Source organism: Falco peregrinus, chromosome 12, assembly GCF_023634155.1.
Source record: "Falco peregrinus isolate bFalPer1 chromosome 12, bFalPer1.pri, whole genome shotgun sequence".
NCBI lineage: Eukaryota > Metazoa > Chordata > Aves > Falconiformes > Falconidae > Falco > Falco peregrinus.
Window position 1 is genome coordinate 12608748 of NC_073732.1, and position 20536 is coordinate 12629283.

The 20536-nt window shown below is 36.3% G+C and overlaps 1 protein-coding gene across 6 annotated transcripts in view; it reads left to right on the forward strand.

Moving 5' to 3' along the window:
* The window catches only part of PLS1 (plastin 1), a 48285-nt gene extending 28079 nt beyond the window's left edge, over positions 1-20206 (forward strand). For 5 of the 6 annotated variants that reach the window (XM_027787186.2, XM_055817103.1, XM_027787187.2 and 2 more), the window contains 14 exons: positions 515-644; positions 2343-2475; positions 3397-3478; positions 4796-4961; positions 5057-5199; positions 6607-6702; positions 8211-8406; positions 10109-10129; positions 13475-13553; positions 14717-14831; positions 15580-15713; positions 16497-16620; positions 18688-18812; positions 19265-20206. In XM_027787186.2, coding sequence (XP_027642987.1) covers positions 515-644; positions 2343-2475; positions 3397-3478; positions 4796-4961; positions 5057-5199; positions 6607-6702; positions 8211-8406; positions 10109-10129; positions 13475-13553; positions 14717-14831; positions 15580-15713; positions 16497-16620; positions 18688-18812; positions 19265-19400 — 1680 coding nt within the window. In that variant the 3' untranslated portion in view covers positions 19401-20206. The remainder of the gene's footprint in view (positions 1-514; positions 645-2342; positions 2476-3396; positions 3479-4795; positions 4962-5056; positions 5200-6606; positions 6703-8210; positions 8407-10108; positions 10130-13474; positions 13554-14716; positions 14832-15579; positions 15714-16496; positions 16621-18687; positions 18813-19264) is intronic. The other variant, XM_027787188.2, reaches the window with a different exon arrangement.
* Positions 20207-20536: the final 330 nt, after the last annotated feature.

Below are 20536 nucleotides of genomic sequence, written 5' to 3' on the forward strand. Positions count from 1 at the left end.
AGTATTTGGGCAAATCTAGGACATACCGGTATATCCAATGTGTTTTACATTGCAGGCAGATGGAAAATGATACCGGCGTGCTTAAGGGCACGTATAACTGTCACATAGTGACCTTTTACTGTAGTGCATATGATGAAGTAGAAGAAATAGTCAATGGTTATTGAAAATGTATGTGTCTGTTGTCTTCAGTTTGCCAAAATATCTGTAGAAAAATTGCACAGATTGTTGAATGCTTACTTCTTTAGATAACGTGACTTAATAAAGGTAGCACTAGAGGTATTCACCAAGAAATAATATATTAGGTAACTAGTATGCAAGTTTGATGAAGGGATTTAAACTAGTTTTACCCATACAATTAATTTTTATCCAGAAAATAAGTCAGTGTAAATACTAAAGAAAGGCAATCGGATCGGATTAACTACTGACTCTAGAGCAATTACATGAGTTAATGCTTAGCTATTTGAAGGTATGATCGATGAAAAAATGCTCTTTTTGTTTTTTTTTTTTATTCCAGATAATTCAGGAATTGAAAAGCAAAGATGTGAGCAAATCTTTCCGAAAATCAATAAACAAAAAGCAGGGTATTACAGCAATTGGAGGAACATCGGCAATATCTAGTGAGGGGACACAGCACTCTTATTCAGGTAAGAGATAATTAAACACGAGTAGATTTTGCGTGGAGAAAGACTTTAAATTAGCACTACAGATGAATTAAAAAACAATTGGAAAACGTTGCTGTTGAAAGCAAAGTAACACAGAGAAAGCATGTGGAGATGGACAAAGGTAAGTGTGGATGGTAATTTATTAATACATAGGCTGTGCAGTTGCTATGTCATGCTGCACTCAGAGGTAAGTTAGACATCTTTGTGAGAGCGAAAAATGAAAACAAGCATTGACAGCATGTGGTGGGGCATGGAGGGAATAAGTGGCCCTTTTGGCATACTTCTAGAAATGCTAGTGAAGTTTTTTGGCTTCATTACATGCTAACATACTCTTATCCCTATATTTGGATAAAAACAAATCCCCGTTTTCATTTCCACAGTGTGACATGAAATGAAAAAACCCAAACATACAAAAAAACCCCAACCAAACCATCCTTTCTGAAAGGAAGGAACTCCTCAGCTGTGCATGTGCCATTACAGAATTGTTCACTCCCATACGACTTTTGCATAGCCTATCTCATACTTCAGAACTTGCTTTCGTATTGGATCTGTCTCTTTTTACCTCCCCTTGCTGCGTGTCATTTCAGTTGGTAATTGTACCTAATTACATTGCAGCTCCTAGTCAGGATATTAACCACCTTCCAGGATCATATTACAATAAGCGATAGTCAACTTTTGATTGACTTGAATCTGGCATTTGCTGTGGTTGCAGAAGTGTGTTAATATTTTATATGTGAGGAAGATTCACTTCAGTTAGCTAAAGGTGGCGATAACCTCTCTCTCCCGGTATAATCCTTACAGCACCAGCTGCACTCGGTAAATCTCCACGGCAGGGGATATATTCCATTTCAAGGGATGCCTGTAGGGGAACACCATTAGAGCTAATTGTTTAAACTCCCTTTCATTTTTGATGGAGAGAAACTGACCCCAATAGAGTGCAATTCATCTGCCCTGGCCCTGTAAACTGTCTGGTTTATGATGAGATGAAGTGTGCACTAAAATTTCACATTTCTTCTCACTGACAATGAAAGACGTGTAATGAGTCAGTTGTAGGTACCCCTCTTGTATACTTTTTGAGGTAAGTGAGGTGAATAATACCTGTACTGTCTTGGAATTTGGATACTGATACTTGATTGACTGTCATCATAATAAGCATTCTTAGATGCTTAATAACAAATTCTGTACTAAATAAGAGAGAGAATTTAAAACTGTATTTAAAAGAGTATTAAACTTTAGGTTTCTCAAAGTGATCCAGATGATAGTCTCAAAAATACTGCCAGTCTCTGAAGTCCTAATAGAAGGCAAAATAAAACGCTACGTTTTAAACCAAGGGTGTGTAGATTGAGATGTTGCATATTTCAGATCAGATTTCCCTCTTTTCGTTGTAAATGCTGAGAAACTGAATTCCAAGTCAGCCATGGTGACACCTTCTCCATGTTACTATGATTTTTATGTTGTCCTTCAGAAAATCACCAGATATTTAGAGGGTGCAGTAGGAGAAAGATCAACCTGTACTTGCTATTTTTTGTGTTCTTTCCCGACGGTCTGGTTATTTCTGTAACTGACCCATGTGAAACTAAGGGGTTTTGCTGTGGATGAACATTTTTGACCCAAGTTGGATGTTTTGTAGTACATGTTCATGGAAATAATAGATTGTTTTAATGCTGTTTTTCTTTTCAGAGGAAGAAAAAGTTGCTTTTGTTAATTGGATAAATAAAGCTCTACAAGAAGACCCAGACTGTAAGCACCTCCTACCTATGAACCCATCAGATGCCAGTCTTTTTAAATCCCTTGCAGATGGCATCCTTCTTTGGTGAGTTTAGGGCTATGAGAAAGAAAAGAAGTTAATCTCAAAGGTTAAATGCTGATCACAGTGACGAGAACTGGGAAACTTTAACAGGCTTTAACATCAAGGTTCCACTCCTAAATATTTCAACCCATGTGTAAGATGGGGAAGACTTGTTTTCCCATAGAAATGTTGTTTTGAGCAATTTTTTTATGTGACTCTGTGCATGTATTAGGGAAGTGGGTTTCCACTTCAAACACGTAATTATACATGGCAGATATGTGCAGGCTGTTAATAAAGGAGATACTTCCACAGTTCATGTATCCATTAGCTGAAAAAATCAGTAAACTGCTATTTCAGATATTTTAAAGTTACTAAATCATAGGATGGGAGGAACAGAAATCTAAATTAAATCTGTGGCAAAACAGAGAGCGTATAGTAGGTCTCTTAACTTCAGTCTGCTGTAACTTTCTAGTTGAGTAGACTAATAGTACTTATTAATCCACCATGGTAACAAAGGATTAGCGTAGTAGTATTGATGTGAATTAGTCTTCGAGATCCTTGTAGATTCAAGATACTATAGTAAATGCAGTGCAGAAATATACTGCTTATATTACAAAGATTTTCACTTGACATTATTTAAGTGACCTTAGTTTACACTTTTTTTTTAATCTTCTCAAGTACTTTTTTGACAGTGCAGACATGCTGTGTCACTTAAATATAAAACCCAGTTGCTCAGGTTTCTTAAATACGTATTTTTGGGGGGTTTCTGGATGAATGTGCACTTATTTGACAGGGAGAAGAGATTTAGTGGATGAGGTGGTCTTTATTATGTTTTTTTAATCTTTTCAGAAATACTTACAGCTAGTTTAAAGTATTAGGAGTTTATAATCAAATATATTTTCTGAGTAGTGGAAGTTTGAATAAACTCTGACTTTTCTTCCTTAGCAAAATGATCAACTTCTCACAACCAGATACAATTGATGAAAGGGCTATTAATAAGAAGAAACTCACTCCTTTCACTATTTCTGTAAGTACTTCACAGATAGGAACTTGCCATAAATGATTAAGTGAAGTATTTTTCTATAGCTTTGTTTTAATGACAGTTCTCCTGGTGGAGAAAAAAAAAAAAAGTCCAACGTATGAAAATATGTCAAAGCACGAATTTTCTAATAAACTTTGCTGAATTCTTCTGTTTCTTAGATGATTTACATGATAACTTGTCTTTTTCATGATTTCCTTAGTTCCCTATTTGCTCTTCTTGTTCTGCTTTACTAAGTATCTGGAGGAAATAACTTTAGGCTTTGGAGTGGATGGTCAGGTTGTATTTTTGCAATGCAGAAAGTGTCTGCATGGCTGTATACTGTAAGGTAGGACGATACATATATAAAATAGTGGAGAGTAGCTTGGATGTAAGATGAGGAGTTCTATTTTTAAATGTGTATGAATTAATGAAAATATTAGAGAGAAGCAGTTTTGGTGTAAGAAAACAAGTCTGGAAGAGGAAAGTAGATCCCTAAGTTACTAGCCTGATGAGAAAAAACAAAAACCAAACGACCTGATTAAAAACCTTGGTTAAATGGCAGACTTCATTTCAGGCTGTGACATTAAAATGTGAAGAGTTAAAACATACTATGTTCTAAATCCTGCAAGTGTGTCATGTAAATTCTACTTATTTAAAGAAGATGTGTCAGCAAAGATGATACTACATGTGTTCATGTTGTCTCTGTAGATAGTTAAAATACAACGCAAGAAAATACTAATGCTTACACGAGCTGCCAGGTTTGGTTGGTTAGGTTTTTTTGATGATTCATCTGTGACAATCACTAGCTTTACTTACAGTGTCAGGATGCTGAATTGCCATTATTTTCTTATGCTGTCTGTTCAATTACAGTTTAACGGTTGCTTGAATAATTGTGTCAGCCTGTATAAGATCCAAGATGGGATGACAATGATGTCAGTAGCTTCCTGCACAGGCAGAACTCCATATGAGCATGTTTTTCCACAGGAACAAGCCCCTGATATTTTGAGGATTACTGCTTAATTTGTGTGTGTGATACTTATGAATTACAAAGCATGTTTTCGTTAGAGTATTCCTCAATGATCTAAGCTGCAGAAGGTGGTCCACAATGTTTTGCTGGGTCCACATTAAACAGTGTCAATAATGTTTTCCATTAAATTTTTGTAAGATATATGGCGGTCCACAAAAAAATCTCCAGAGTGCATTTTTCCACTAGGAACTAATGCATTATTTCTTATAACTTCTGAAACTTACAAAATTTAGTATGAACAACTTTACCAAGAATTAAAACCTCATAAATTTGTTAAACAATGGTATTCCAAACAGGAAAACCTAAACCTGGCTCTGAACTCCGCATCTGCCATTGGCTGTACGGTTGTCAATATTGGATCACAAGATTTGCAAGAAGGAAGACCACACTTGGTGTTAGGACTCTTGTGGCAGATCATTAAAGTTGGTCTTTTTGCTGATATTGAAATCTCCAGAAATGAAGGTAAGTAAAATGCCAGGTATATCAATATCAGCAATTTGGAATTAATGGAGACCACAATAGCAGTGATTTTGGCTTTCTTTCAAACTTTCTTTTAGCTCTTATCACCTTGCTAAATGAAGGGGAAGAACTAGATCAGTTAATGAAGCTTTCCCCAGAAGAGCTTTTGCTACGCTGGGTGAACTACCATCTGGCCAATGCACGGTGGCAGAAAATCAGTAACTTCAGCCAAGACATTAAGGTATGTAGTTACTTGCGCTGGTAATTGAACATAATGGTATTTAAACACAGGGTCCTTAGAAATAAATGAGTTTCATCAGAAGTATTTAGGAAAATAGTAGTCATCTGCTTTTTCTAGCTATAGGTTCATCCTGTGTTTTTCAACACACAGAGCATTATTTTAATATCTTATATCCTCCTCAGTGCTCGTGCCATGTATTACGATGTCACAGAACAAAGGAAACGTTTCCAACAAGCTCATATTCATGGAAGTTCTGATGTTCTCAGATTTTTATTAGAGTTGTTTAGGACAATTTGGACTACCTTATTATTTGCCTTTTTTCTGCCTGTCCTTCCCTGCTCCTGGGTCTGCAGCAACCTCTCTTTTCTTTCCTTTGTTGTTTTAAAGGAGGAGTGTGTGGCTTTACGTCCCCTCCCGGTGCATATTTGCTAATAGTGATTGCCCTTCATACCTAGCATTCTACAGAAGAGTAGGAAACCTCTTGAGGAAAGAACTGTTATTCAGGTGGCTGTCTGGAGTAGGTAGTGCTTCTTCATCCACGCAGAGAGCAGCCCCCCTCAATCACTGTGCTTTGCTGGTGTGCCTGTTTTACTGACAAGGGGACTGAAACGCAAACTGGTCCCTCAGGGCGGGTGTCAGACATGCATAATTCTTCCCTCTTCTTCAGTTGTTCTGCATAAGGTATGCAGAGTACTGTAATAAGTCCAGTTGAAGAGAGAAAACCCCAACTTCTTAAAACTAAAAGCAAAGGAGGAAGATTCCCTAAGGTAGTAAGAAACCCATGTCATTAATGGCTAGTTGTATCTTTTCAAATGCCATCAAAAAGGCTATTATTGAAGCAAACCTTTAACTAGGGTTTTACATGAAAACTGCTACTGTGGTAAAAATACTACATGCTATTTAAGAGAAGTATTAATCTAAAACTAGCAGGGTTTTATTTTATTTTCCTGGTGTCTTAGCGGTGAAAAACCCAGTACCATACTGGAAACTGCATCAAATAAATATTTTTTTTGTCACTATGGATTGATCCTAAAAGTGCCACTTTGCTCTCAATTTTGAACTCCAATTGCCTCATTGATTAAGAAAGAGAATTTTTTATAAAACAGTCTGTTTGAAAATGATAGTGAAGAAATAAAATACCAACACTAAAAATAAAGTCCATATTGAGATTGGGTTTTGTGGGTAACTTAAATAAATTTGCCTTAAATATTTTAATTACACCCATCTAGTTCATATCCAGCAGAATAAATTTAACTAACATCATCCAGAATAATTAGCAGACATTCCTTTTCTCTGCAAGTAAAAAATATTTAGACTTTTGTGTTGGACTATAAGAGCAATAAATGGCTATGAAAGGCTACATACTTGCTTTTTCTTTAAAAAAAAATAATATACTGCTTGTTTTAGGATTCAAGAGCATACTACCATCTGTTAAATCAGATTGCACCCAAAGGAGATGGCCTTGATGAATCGCCCATTAAAGTTGACTTTTCAGGATTTCATGTAAGTATCCAGAAATGTAAAAATGGACTGGAATTTTCAGAGATCTCTATGTACAAGGCTGTCCCAGAATCCTCTTTTGTTTTGTAAAACATACAAAAGCTCAGTCAGGTTGCTCAATGTCACAAAAGCTTAGATGAATAAAAACACAAGTAAAGTTCCAGAGTGCTGCTGGAACTGAACTTGCGTCCTGCAGTGTAAAATTTGGAGCTGTGTTTTACTTGGAGTAGTCTCTAACGGGTTTCTCTTTTCACTTTGGTCCTCTAAGATGAGCGTTGCAACATCCTGCTCAGGTCTGCCCTTCTGCGATTCAGACAAGGAAAATAGTAGACTTCGCAAACCTTGTGATCCTTCCTCAAACCAAATAGCATTCCAAAATAACATGTAAGCCCTTCCAATAACCAGAAGGAAAGCTAAGTTTGGCATCCATCAACCTTTAAGCTGTAAAAGGATAGAGGGTCTAAAAGCAGCCTAGGTATATGTGAAAACCCTTTTTTTTTCTAAGCTCCTACATAATGCTTATTGGAAGGATTATTCTGAGAATGCATTTGATACTGAGCTGCCTGCCTGAGATAGAGATTTCTATATGTATCAGTCAGAATCTTAAATAGAATCTTGTTATTCATCATAGTATTGAAAACCCATATGCAAAATTGTTTGCTTACAAGCTTTTGTTCTCTCAAACTCCGTGAGGAGAGATCTGTTGTGTTTGTTTGCTTTTGTTTTGGGGTTGGGGGGATGGGGGTGGGAAGGATAGTAGTTACTTTTTTCTATGTAATTTCCTACAGTTCCTATGATAATGTTCTATAATGGGTTATAAAACAGTATCAATAACATGTAACAACTTGTTTTAGAGCAAGTTTCTGGTTGAGTGTAGCAACACTGAATTACTGACTGTTATTCGATTATAATAGTAATTAAATTACTAACTCTTTTCCCTATAAATAGTAATTCTTATTGTTGTGATGATTAGAGGCAAAAAGTATACACCACATAGTTTTCAACGCTGGTTTATTCTATGTAGATTAATAAAGACAAAACAAAATAACACATAGGTTACCAACTTAAGATGATTCAGAGACAAAAATATTAAAAGGAAATCCCATTCTGAAGCATTCATATTCGTGCTGAGGGTTTTGGGCATCATCTGGAGGGTTTTAGGCATCATCTGTCATTACTATGTTTGAGAATGTCAGTTTAAAGCAGTGATGGTGAACCCTGGGCACATGTAGCAGAATATGCAGTGTGGGAATCAACAGCCTGGAAACAGAAATAAAACCACTGCATGTCTGGCTGCTACTGCTGTTGCAGGGATTCATGAGGAATGCTGCACTGGCAGCCATGGAAAGAAAGTGGAAGGAAGACGGGAGTTACGGGCTGTAACAGCTAGCTCAAACATTTGGGGAATGAGGGGGCGATTAACATGGGTCACTTAAAGATTTTTCCAAACTGAAGATTTAGTAAAGAATGGAAACATGTTAGTATTTGTTACAATTTTTTTTTTCTTTTAGGATAAAAATGACTTGAGGAGAGCTGAATACATGCTCCAACAGGCAGATAAATTGGGCTGCAGAGAGTTCGTAACTCCAGCTGATGTGGTTGCAGGCAACCCTAAACTCAATTTGGCTTTTGTTGCAAATCTCTTTAACACATATCCAGCCCTACACAAGCCTGACAATTCATCTTACGATCTCAATTTATTAGAAGGTACTCAACTTACTAAGCATACAGGAGGCAAGAATATTAGTGATTTCTATTTCAGTATTCCTTTTAGGCTGTGATAGAGTATCCCTGTGTGATAGTGCATGTGTTAACACAAAGCTTTCTCACTAGCTTTCAATATAAGCCTTAAGTAGAAGTCCCTCTTACTGTGAATATTGTTCACTTGTGTTAGCCTGAGCAAAGGCTATTCTTGAATAACCTTCTATCATTCCATTCATTTGCAGGAGCAAAAACTCTTCTCTTACTCCCATTCTAGTTTCCTGTGCTTCTTTCCATACAGTTTATATTTTAGCTGATGCACAAATTCTAGCTTTCCCTAATTTGCAATGCTATACTATGCAGCTTTAATAGTCTTTTAAAGTACTTTTCACATATTGTGCTTATAAGATATGTGTGTGTATGTGTATTAGTTTGTTGCTTTTTAAAACAGGAAACATTAAACAAAAAGGCTTTTGTATCACCAATCTATATAAATCTATTGCATCAGCAGCCTATATAGATCCTAGCATATCAGCAAGTTTGGATTTTAACTGTACATTTCAGATCCTTAAAGTTAGAGATAAAGGAATAATTGGCAGCAATCTTTGGCTGTCACCCTTTCTGTGGACCAGCTAATCTAGGATAATGAAATGGCTCCTGCCACAGTGTATTTCACAGTTGTTCACTGATCTCAAAGGAATGGTGAGAATCAGGGGTGCCGCACTCGGGGAAAATTCATCAGCTATGTTTACACGTTCCTCTGCACTGCCTACTCCTGCCTTCCTCTTACTGTTCCTATCAGGTTTCCTTTCCATCTAGGTGAGTCCATCTTCCTTTGCTCCTCTTTTTTCATAATTTGTCTGCTCTGCTGCATCCCTGTGTCACAAATCTTGTATCCCTCAGACCGCTCCTGTTTCAGGCTTCCTGCTCTTCTAGCTTTAGCTGGGTGCCAGCTGTGGTAGAGGTATCGGAGCACAGGAGGTAGTCTTCCCTTCTCAGCTGTGATATCCCTAGTCACTGAAATCCCTGCTCTCCAAGACAAAAGACTGACGGAAAGGCCTGTTCTTCCTCTGCTGTAATTTTGTTAGAAATACATGCTCTTAGATACACATACAGGAGCTGTGTGGAGGTGAAATATGTTCGTTTCAGTTCCCTGTTCTGAACATGAAGTTGCAGGTGTGATTCAAAATACTGAAAAATCGGTCAAATTTAGAAGAGTTTTCATTGGCATGGCAAAAACAGATTAGCTACTTTCTGAACTTGCCTAAAATAGTTAGATGAGGTCAAAGTTTCAGCTAAAACAGTTTGTAAAAAGATATGATCACCTAAATGCTAGATCACAATTTTGTAGCGATAAATACTGGCCAAACTTAACTTACTGTTTATGTTATATATTTTTAGAAATGGATAATCATGCCTATGTTATCTGTTCAAAGGCAAGTAGATGACTCTCCTTTGCCCCCAAATAATAACTCCTGTGGTGTCATGTAAACCATCAAAATAGTTATTTCAGCCAAAAGACAATGTTGATAAGTGTTTTTCTGCTAACTTGTTTTATATTTTCCATTAAAATTCTGTGGTTTTACTGATGTTTTCTCAATATAGTGATATAAAATACATTCATTTCTTTATAGTTTCATCATAGATTGTCTGTTGATATCTGACTCATAATTTATAATGCTTTCCTATTTTGCTTCATGAAATGCAGATTTGACCCCTCCTAATGTAGGTACTGTATTTAGTACTTTTCTGTATTCCATGAAAGTATTTATTCTGCAATTTTTTTTTTCTAGTGTTTTAATCATCTCTGTCCTTTTCTGGTTGATTTTTGCATTGTTCTTGTATTTTTCTATTGCTTTAATATGCCATCATAAGTAAAAGAAGAAAAAACCCACAGACTCACAGGGTCTAACAAGATGCATATAAAATGGGGGCAGGACTTGCAGTAAGTCAAATCCATACAGTTCTTTCTTTGGGTTTAACCAGTAAGGGCTTTCCATGAACCAAGATGTAAACCTCTAGGCATGTGTGGGTGAGTGGGACTTTCTGAAAGTCTTAACTTTCCTGCATACATTCAGTCTTTTCAGTGACAGTTCCATCCAAAGAGTATGATGAGGCTGTTCTCTTTGGTTTAAGACAGCAAACACTGTGTGTAAATAGATACCTGCTCTGATAATACTTAACAAGTCTGGTGATGTGCCCTTGTATGCAGAGAGCGTATCCCTCAGGCACACTGACACAGCAAAATGAACATTTGATATTATGTGGGGGATGGAGGCGGGAGTCCTGACCTCAGTCGATGCACAACCTTTAAGTGACTCTGACTCCGAGCAACCTCTTGCTTCTGGGGAAGGCAGCAAAGTTTGTACTCTAAGTCACGTAGAAAGCTGAGGTCTTGGGGGGAGGAAGAGGAAGGACTTGTGTCCACTTAGGTTTCCTCCAGTGTAGATGTCCTCTGCTGCTGTTGCTTAGTCCACAGGTAGCCTTCAAGATTGACTACTCCCACTCAGGCCAGCAGAACTAGGTGTAAATTGCATCTTGAGCTCTATTGTCTTCCAGAGAATAGTATGTATCTGGAGCGCTTTGGATTCTTGATCCCATCCCTGTGGCTACTTCCCACTCAGTTCCACAGTATAATCTCAAAGAAAGAGATGGCAATAAATATAAAGGATACTACCAAATTTGCTCCTCTCTCTTTTGTGTAGCTCTGCCCCCTTTCTGCAGTTTTCCAATGATTTTGGCTATCTGCTGCACCACTCAGCAGAAGATATGCTCCTGATAGGATCACAAGGTATATTTTGAATAAAAGAATAGAGAGAAAAAATTGGTCAGTTCTCAGCCATCTGGAAAACTTATGAATGCTTATGTGTTGCATGATAAAGGGATTTGTTTGAGTGGCATATTAAATATAGTATGCTGGGTTGAGTTCCTGGATTCCCTCTTTCCAAAAGGGTGCTGCCCAGTTTGCATGCTTTTGCTCCTGCTTGGCTACTTTGGGTTCTTTCAACAAGATTGAGCATGCATTTTAAAATTCTCAGTCTGAGTGCGGTTGCTGAGTATATGTCTCTGTAGCTGTACTTTGTTTAGTAAAATGTTCCTTAATCTTGTTACCTACCATATTTGCAATGGACAAGTGTTCCTGAAAGCACACTGCAGTTAGCTGCAAACTCACTCAAAGCTCAGTAAGCCTAAAAACTTCAAAAAAGAAAAAAAGCAGAAAGGACTTGCTTCAAAATACTATAACGTCTTAAGTTACTCTTCATAAATTTAAATTATATATCATGCTTGTATTTTGATTATATCTCTGTGTGGAAAAAATGACATTTTTAACTTTGTGATAAAATACGATTCTTTGTCTTTTAAACTTTCTTGTGGGAAGAAATATGTGAAACAAAGTTGACTGCCTGAAGACATTGCAGAATAGTATTTTTCTCTGTTTCAGCATGTGTTCATCAGTGACTCTTTGGTAGTTTTTTCAAGTAAATCTTTGGAACAAATACTAGGTTGATTTGCATATGAAAGACCATAACTTATAACAAGAATATATCAGTAGAATGACCATCATCTATTTCATAATAATTTGAAAGTAACTGGTAAGCTGGCCAAAACTTTTAAAATAAAAATTATTCTGTTGGAAAATGTCAATTACAGATGAAATTTCTGAATTTAATTTTTTCATGAATATTTTTTGAAGTCCAGAGATTTTTATATAAAAGGGGAGGAGACCCAGCTTCAAATTGTAACCCCGATCTAAAAATTGATGTTATGACATCGGTCTGTTTCATGGAAAAACAGTATTAAAGAGGATTTCTCTTTATTCTACAGATAAATACACGTTTATGTAGTAGCTTTATTTTGCAAAAACATTTATTGTTATCTAGTCAATGTAGAGCTTCACTACTAAATGAGACTTTTCATGCTACATAAACCTCATTAGACAAACTCAGTACCATTATCCTCTAAGGAAGGAACAAATGAAGGAAACAAAGAAGTCTTACACATATTTTTATGTGTTTCAGTCCTGAGAAATCTGTTCTTCTGTTGTTTGGGGAGGTTTTCTCCCTCCTCCATGTCCTGTTTTCTTAACTGTGGATGATCAGCCCAGGGGAACAAAGTGATGAGGTTACATATTCAGGCTAAATATTTTCTTAAATGCTCTTATTTGATGTAAGAGAGAACAGCTTATGCAGTACTGATACACATGCAATTGGCCACAGATACATTGTTAAAATTTAGGCAATGTGTATAGAAAATTAATGCATTATTGCAAACTGTAGCTTTATAGAGAAAGACCGTTAGTTCAGGACTCCTGATTACATGAGCTATATAACACAATCTATGTCAGGAAGGTGAAGGGTGGTTTGGGCCTTTTTTTTTTTTTTTTTTTTTTTAATTTCCTACTGAATTTTCTGCATTTCTAATAAGCAGAGTTGCTAGTTAAAACTGCAAGAATAACTAGCCCCCTTGGCAGTATAAATAGCTTCATAAATTTAACCAATGCAATACTGCCTTGCTAAGTCTCCAGTGTTTAAAAACTGAAAAGAGGAGGTCTGTTGCTTTGGGCAGTACCTTCACAAGTTAATACTGCGAACTTGTGTGGAGAGAAGTGGAGCTGTAGTTTTGGGAGTCTGATGCAATTGCAATAACTTTGCCAGTACTAACTTTTATTAAAAATACACCTTTTGAAACGGATTTAAAGATACTGTTGAATATAATTTCCACAGATTTTTGTTTTCGGAAATTATTCTTGATCATCACAGTTTTCTCCATGATTTATAATAATTATCTAGAATATAACCAACTAACTCCTTATTTCTGTATTTTAATAAATTGCATTTACACAGAAAATCTAGTCTAATAGTACTCCCTGTAGTGTCTCTGGCCTTGTGCCCGGTACTGAGGGACTCTGAATTTCATAGGATTGCTTCACCTTAATAGCCAGTAGGGACTGCTACTGGGGAAAGGATGAACTCATTGGAGGGCGTGGGGGGGAAGGGGTATGAAAACCATTTAAATGCTGCTTGCGAAAGTGTTTTCTTCAATAACTTATATAGAATTACATTTGTCACCATAGGAGAAACTAAGGAAGAAAGAACTTTCAGAAACTGGATGAATTCACTGGGGGTGAGCCCATACGTTAATCATTTATACAGGTAAGGTTGTTTTCCTTTTGTTTAGGGGGGGGGGGTTGGTAAAAAAAAAATTATTTCCCTTCAATGACAGGGGAAGAAAGACGAAAAGAAAAATGGGAAGTTGTACTTCTACTAGAATTGTGATTTCCAGGTTTCTACACAGTGTGATAGGAACTTCAAAACTGGTCTGTAGAGTTTCATTAAGTGTTGTCTGACTGATGTTCTACTTACGATCTAGAAATACTAGAAAACTTGAAAAGTTTTTATGTTCTCCCCTCACTCACTTGAACTTTGAATTACGTTTTTTAAAAAGTTAATTGTTGTTTATAATGCATGTTGGTTTTTTTTCTCATGACAGATGACTGCAAACCTTTTAAAACAGTCATATAACTCTAAACTAATGAAATGATAACTGTTTGCTGAGTAGACTGTAAGAATCTACGTAGTGTGGTATTCCCTTAAAACAAAGGGCTTTCTAGCATGCTTTTATATGCTTCTGATACACTTCCAAATTGTGCTAGCAGTTGATTCAAATCCTATTAATAGAAGATGGGATATAGGGAGCAAGTGGGAACATCTGCTTGCATGTATACTTGCTGTTAGGTTGCATTGTTTCTGTTTTCTGACCTCTATAAAGTGATACCCTCTGTAGATAGCTTAATGTGGAGAATTTCATTTGGCAAGTAGCTGGAGGGGATCATCAAGAATGCAGTTAATAATGGGAAGTAATGCTTTTCCTAATGTTTTTTTCACAAGTATATTTGTTTTGATTATTCTTCAGCAAGATACATCTGTAGATGCAGATAAAGCATGAGTAGTTAACATTTTGGGAAGTCCTGAAGAAACTAAAATGAGAGCAATAAATAAAAACTTTTTAGTTAGATATTTTATCTATGCCTACCCTATGAAAGCAATTATTTAAAGTTGGTAAAACCAGTGGCTGTGCTTACTTCACTGAGAATTATGAAAATAATGAAATTAAATGTACAATTTAGTGTAAATAATCACAGAAATCAAGCAATAGGATATAGGCCAGTTTCTCCATAGAACAACACAAATTTTTAATTATGTGACTAGGATTTTTCAGCAACTTGAGAGACTTCTCAAAGTGTAATTAAGTACTTAACAATTTTGTTGTGAATATGAGCTGTTGTACTTAAAAACATTGTTTTACTCTGGTTTAGTGACCTCTCTGATGCTTTAATAATTTTCCAATTGTATGATATGACTCGTGTACCGGTTGAGTGGAACCATGTGAACAAACCTCCTTATCCATTACTTGGTAGTAATATGAAAAAGGTGAGTAGATACTCTAATACAGTCCACTTCCGCTGTCTCGTATTGCGCTGTTCGTAGTAATCTGGGTTGTCTAGATTTGCATGCTACTGAGACAGTCCTAGCCAGAAAAAAAAAAAAAAAAGGTGGGTGGCAAATATCTTCTAGATATTATCTCAAGGAATAAATAGCAGTTATAGCATGTATCACTCGTAGTTTCTAAATGCGGACACCTTTTGGCAGTATTTAATTCAGGATCTAATTAGGGTATATAAGCAAAAGTTTCAGGCCTGACACAGCTGACATTGCCTGATACTCTTACATTGGGAGCTGTTTCCTCACAGAGCAGTTTTATGTGCAGCTAGGAGAATTAGTGCAGTACTTGCAGAATCCAAGCTCTCAGTTTTGTGATCTTTCTGAAGCTAGAAATGTAAAGGCAAAAAAATTACTGTCTAAGAACAGTAAGTTTAATTTATTTTTCCAAATTCAGTTTTGATGGAAGTATGTAATAATTCACTGACTTCAGTGGAAATGAACTTGGTTTTCTCTAGGGTGAAAAAAGATTATCATTGGAATATTGCATATTTGCATTTATAGCAAAATCTATTATTTTAATCACAGTGTAGAAAGGCTAGAAGTTTTTCTCTCTAGCTCCAGATTTCATCATAGGTAAAAGTAAGCCAAAGTAATTCAAAATACACATAGATTAATAGGTCTGTATTACAGAAATATTAAGGTGTCTTCATTATTTGCACACTACATTTACTTTTAGATTGAGAATTGCAATTATGCGGTAGAACTTGGGAAGGCAAAAGCCAAATTCTCACTGGTTGGTATTGCTGGACACGATCTAAACGAGGGTAATCCAACTCTGACTTTGGCTTTGGTATGGCAGCTGATGAGAAGGTAAGTTAGGCACAGTATATGATAGATGTGTGTATATATATCTATCTGTGCACACTCGTGTATTTCTGTGTCTCTGTATATTAAGGTAAATTAAAGCTAGTGTTCAGCTCACCCAGAAAGTACTTGAGCTATCTCTAAATATCCCTCTTCTCCAAGATAAACTTGTATACATTTTTTTGTAGTTTTACATACTGTGTAGCGATTGAAACCACGATAGTGTGTATGTGTACAAATCTATTTACAGACAATTAAACACCTATATACTAAAAACTGTGATTAAAATTATAAATCCTGCATCAAGTAAAATGAGCGTAAGTTAATTCATGCTGATCCCATGGATCTTTCCGTGAGTAGAAAGTAATTTAAATATTTGTGAAATCAAAAAAGATAGATAAATAGGAAGAGATGATTTATGTTACAGAAGTTTAAAACGAGAAGTTTTTAGGCCATCACAGCTATAATAATGTAACTATCATAAAATCAAAATCTTGCTAGTGCATTGGGCAGGAAAATAATATATTATAAATTGGTTTCATTAAAAAGTGTTTTATATATTTTCCACAAGTCAATTTTCTTACACTGACCTCAAAACACTCAATGCTTCTTGTTTCTCAGACTGTTGTGATTCAGTTTTCAAGGTGACTTGGATGGCAGGCAGGCATTTAAGCTTGGTGGTGTTGCTGTGTTGAAGTAATATTTTACTTGTGCTTGTAGCTTAATACTGTTAACAGGGTCAAGTTCTACCACACACTTTAACTCAGGCTCTTACTGTCTTTATTAAAGGTATACTTTGAATGTACTGTCAGACCTTGGAGAAGGGGAAAAAGTAAATGATGAAATTATTATTAAGTGGGTAAATCAGACACTTACAAAAGCAAATAAGAAAACTTCAATTACAAGTTTCAAGGTAATCAAATTTACTTACTTCATTCCATATATAATTGGATCTGGGGGTTTTTAACCTGAGCTGTTTACAGTTTGGCTTTAACAGTGGCACTTCCATCAACTAGCATAATTGTATAAGAAAATACTTCTGACAGTCTGAATCATCAAAGGTATTTTACAAGTCTATTATTAAGAAACAAAAAGAAATTATCATTGCTGCTGTAAGGTACAAAACACCACCCCCACCCCCAATGAAACTCTTAAAAAAAATAAAAAAGGCTAAACTTTTGAAGGGGCTCCTGTCTGAAGTTACCAGTGTTTAGGCATGTCATGTCATATATCTCCCATATTTTTTGATATAGGCACTCTCATACTTGTACAAACATGTACAAGACCAATTTTGGAAGTACTGGGGGGGGGGGGGGGGGGGGGGAGTTGGAAGGAGAAGAATCACCATTTCTAGTAACAGCTGCTCAAAAAGAGGTACTTGGCATGACAGAGCCAGGAGAGGAAGCCCAAGTTAACCAGCAACATCTCATGTCTTCATTGGCACTGCTGATGTGCAGCAGACCTGTACAAAGCAGTTTTTCCCATTCAGCAAATACGAACAAATTGATAAAGGATCATATGTAAGTCAGGTGTGTCATGCTGTGTGAATTTCATTCTTTAGAAATGGTAGATCAGTAGTTGTACTTGCATGCAAACACAATGTTCTTGTACACAATGTATACCCTGAAACAGGTTAGGTCTGTGGTTCACAAGAGGAACATAAGCACCTAGGAAGTTAAATGTTTGAGAGCTCACTGTGTTATGATACTGAATTAGGTAAGCATTAGGCAAATAGTAATATCAAATAACTTTATAGAACAAAATATTTCATTTCTACTCTAGTGGGTGACTTAAGCTTTCATCTTCTTAAAAGGGATTGCTGCTTCTCTTATTTCTACATAAAATGTAATAATGGTGATATGAGTAAGTTGGAAGTATGAAGAGAATCTGTCCCAGCATCTTGCTTTTGGTATGCCTGTGGTTTTGGGGGTGCATCGGTTGTGTTTTTAATTCAACTGATGGTAGACCAATGAAGATAAGGAGCTACTGACGTAAAGTGACATTATTCAGTATACCGTCACTACTGATTTTTTATAACATTCACGTATACGTTGTCACAATCTGAATTTTTCTATTTTGGGGTTACTGCAGCAAGCAGATTCTGTAGCAGAGCAAGCAGAGGTCCCTCGTATTTATAGTGGGCTATGAAAGCGAACTTCTGTGGAATTGCCATTAGTTCGAACTATAAAAATGACACAGGTGTGGGGTTTGGATTATGCCCATGGGGAGATACTCTGTGCACTCAATGTCTTCAAGAAGATTTACTATTTTTAAATGTATAATTAATGTGGAGACTCTATGTTTCTTCAGTGAGTTAGAAATCAGTTCTGACCTGGTGGTGAAGGCAGCCACGTGACGTGGTGTGTGCTGAGCCCTGCAGGAACAGAGCCAGCCTCACTGGCACTCTGCTGACTGTTGGTTTGACACGATCAGCTCTTTATTTGCCCTAGCAATTGGGAAGAAATGATTGCAGCAACAGCACTCGCTGGTTTAAGCATTGAAGAAATTCTTGTGTATTAAATACAAAACAAAGACTGCTCATACTAGCTCAGAATACCATCTGAGCTGAAAAATTGTGAGCCATAAACTACTGCAGAAAATAGTTCAATTACAAGAAAAGGAGAAAAATAAAAGTAGTTGGAGAATGTAAATAGCTTTTAGTTGTCTTGAAAGCTTGGTCCTTGGACTTCCTTGAAAGTTCCCATCCTTCATCAGGGAAGGAGGGAGTTTCTTTCCATAAATACATTTAAACCATTTGTGTAATAATAAGGTTCACACTCAGTGTTGATATTATTTTGATTGTGGAAAAGAGTATTAGACCTCATAAAGGTGCGTGGGGGGGTAACCCTCATCAATTAAGTAACAAAACACTGCTATCTTTCAATAGGTATGTAAGATGTGCTGTAGGGTTTTTTGCATTGTGAAGACAGAATAATCAAAGTAAATTCTTTATACTAATCTTTTGAGTCTTCTCTTTTAGGACAGATCGATTAGCACTAGTTTACCTGTCCTAGATTTAATAGATGCTATTGCGCCAAAAGCAGTTCGTCCAGAAATGGTCAAGAGAGAAGATCTTTCTTATGAAGACAAATTGAATAATGCTAAGTAAGTTTTAAATGAATGCCTTGTATTTTCCTGAAGTGCAGGAAATTCATTAATGATGGTGTAATTAATAATTTACTGATTTGTTGAGAGATTACAGTAATATTAGTTGATTTGTTTCAAATAGAATATATTATAAATTATAATATTCTGGAGCTATTTTCTAGCATATTTAAAATATGAACTCAAATTCATGGCTGGTATGGCCTACTACCACTGTATTGCAGTTGGTTTATTGATAGCCTACTATAACCTATATTGTTTTTGCCAAAAATGCTTTGATAACTAGTAGCAAAACATCTGTCAATTCAATTGCTACTACATGCTTTATTCACAATAACATCCATTTTCTTGTAGAGCGTATCTTGCTATTAAAATCTGTTGTTGGTGGTGAATCTTGGCACACTAGTAGAGGCAAAGACAGTAACAGTATTTATTTTCTCTTCTTTTCCAAGGTATGCCATTTCAGTTGCTCGAAAAATCGGTGCTCGTATATACGCTCTCCCAGATGATCTGGTTGAAGTGAAGCCAAAAATGGTGATGACAGTGTTTGCATGTCTGATGGGAAGAGGACTGAACAAAATAAAATAATGACATACATCGTAACTCTCTGCCATGTTAAGCACGATGAATGCCTCGCAGTTTACAGAGTTCTGAAGCTTAGTGTAAAATGAGAATTTGTTTGCACAAATATACTTACTAAGTTTTAATAATGTGTTTAGTTAAAATTTTATTCAATTTCATAATACATCAATTATTTACGGGTAATATTGTTTTCAGAACATGCTTGTTACCTAATTAACATCACAGATTTGTATTGCTTTAAAAAAACCACACTCCCTATTAATCAAGCCTCACATGTATTAAGTTTCCATAGCATTGTAAGTATCTGCATCATTATTTCAGGACCTCTTGTGAAACATTGCTTGATTTAGTGGATGTTACTTTTGTGTAGTCATAAAAGTCTCAAGGTGCATTCCAGTCCTATTACGTTACTCCTGACTGCTCAGAAGTTCTCATCCTTGCCTTATTCTTTGAGCGTTTAACTCCTGTTGAAGCCAATGAGTCTTGTCATTGATTTTAATCACAGCAAATGAAGGCCTATGATAACACCAGGAAACTAATGGATAGATAAAGCTGATGAAACTTTTTTGTGAGAATAATCTTTAAATATATGCAGTAGTACTGTTCTGTTACCAAGCAGGAACTTTTTATGGTCTATGTATTAAGAAAAAATAGGAAATAGTAAGCTGAAACATAATTGTGTCACTGTAGCTCTGCTTATGTGTTAGCTTTTGCAGTTGGACTAAGCATCTGATTATTTTTTTAATTTTTCATAAAATACTGTATAAGAAGCCAATAAAGAGCTGGCTAGCCCAGTTTGATGTTTCACATTATTATGTGTTGCATTTCCCTGTAGATCACTCCTTTTGATTTTCCTGAAGCGTCTGTCATGTGTGTAGGTTTTTTTTTATCTAGAAGGACTAGTGCAGTGTCTGGAGAAGCTGAAGCTCGTAATTATTTTCTGATTAATTTCAAAGTAAGTATTTGTACACCTTCCTCCGCAGCCGTAAATTTTCACCAAACATGCTGCAGCTGGACATTGAATAAGGTGGTTACCCGCAGCCGAACACCCAAGAAAGGAAGAAAACTAAATAAAAATGCAAGAGGGCTGGGGGGAGCTAAAGTATCAAGCTGCTGCTGTCTCTCAGCTCCCCGGGCGGGGG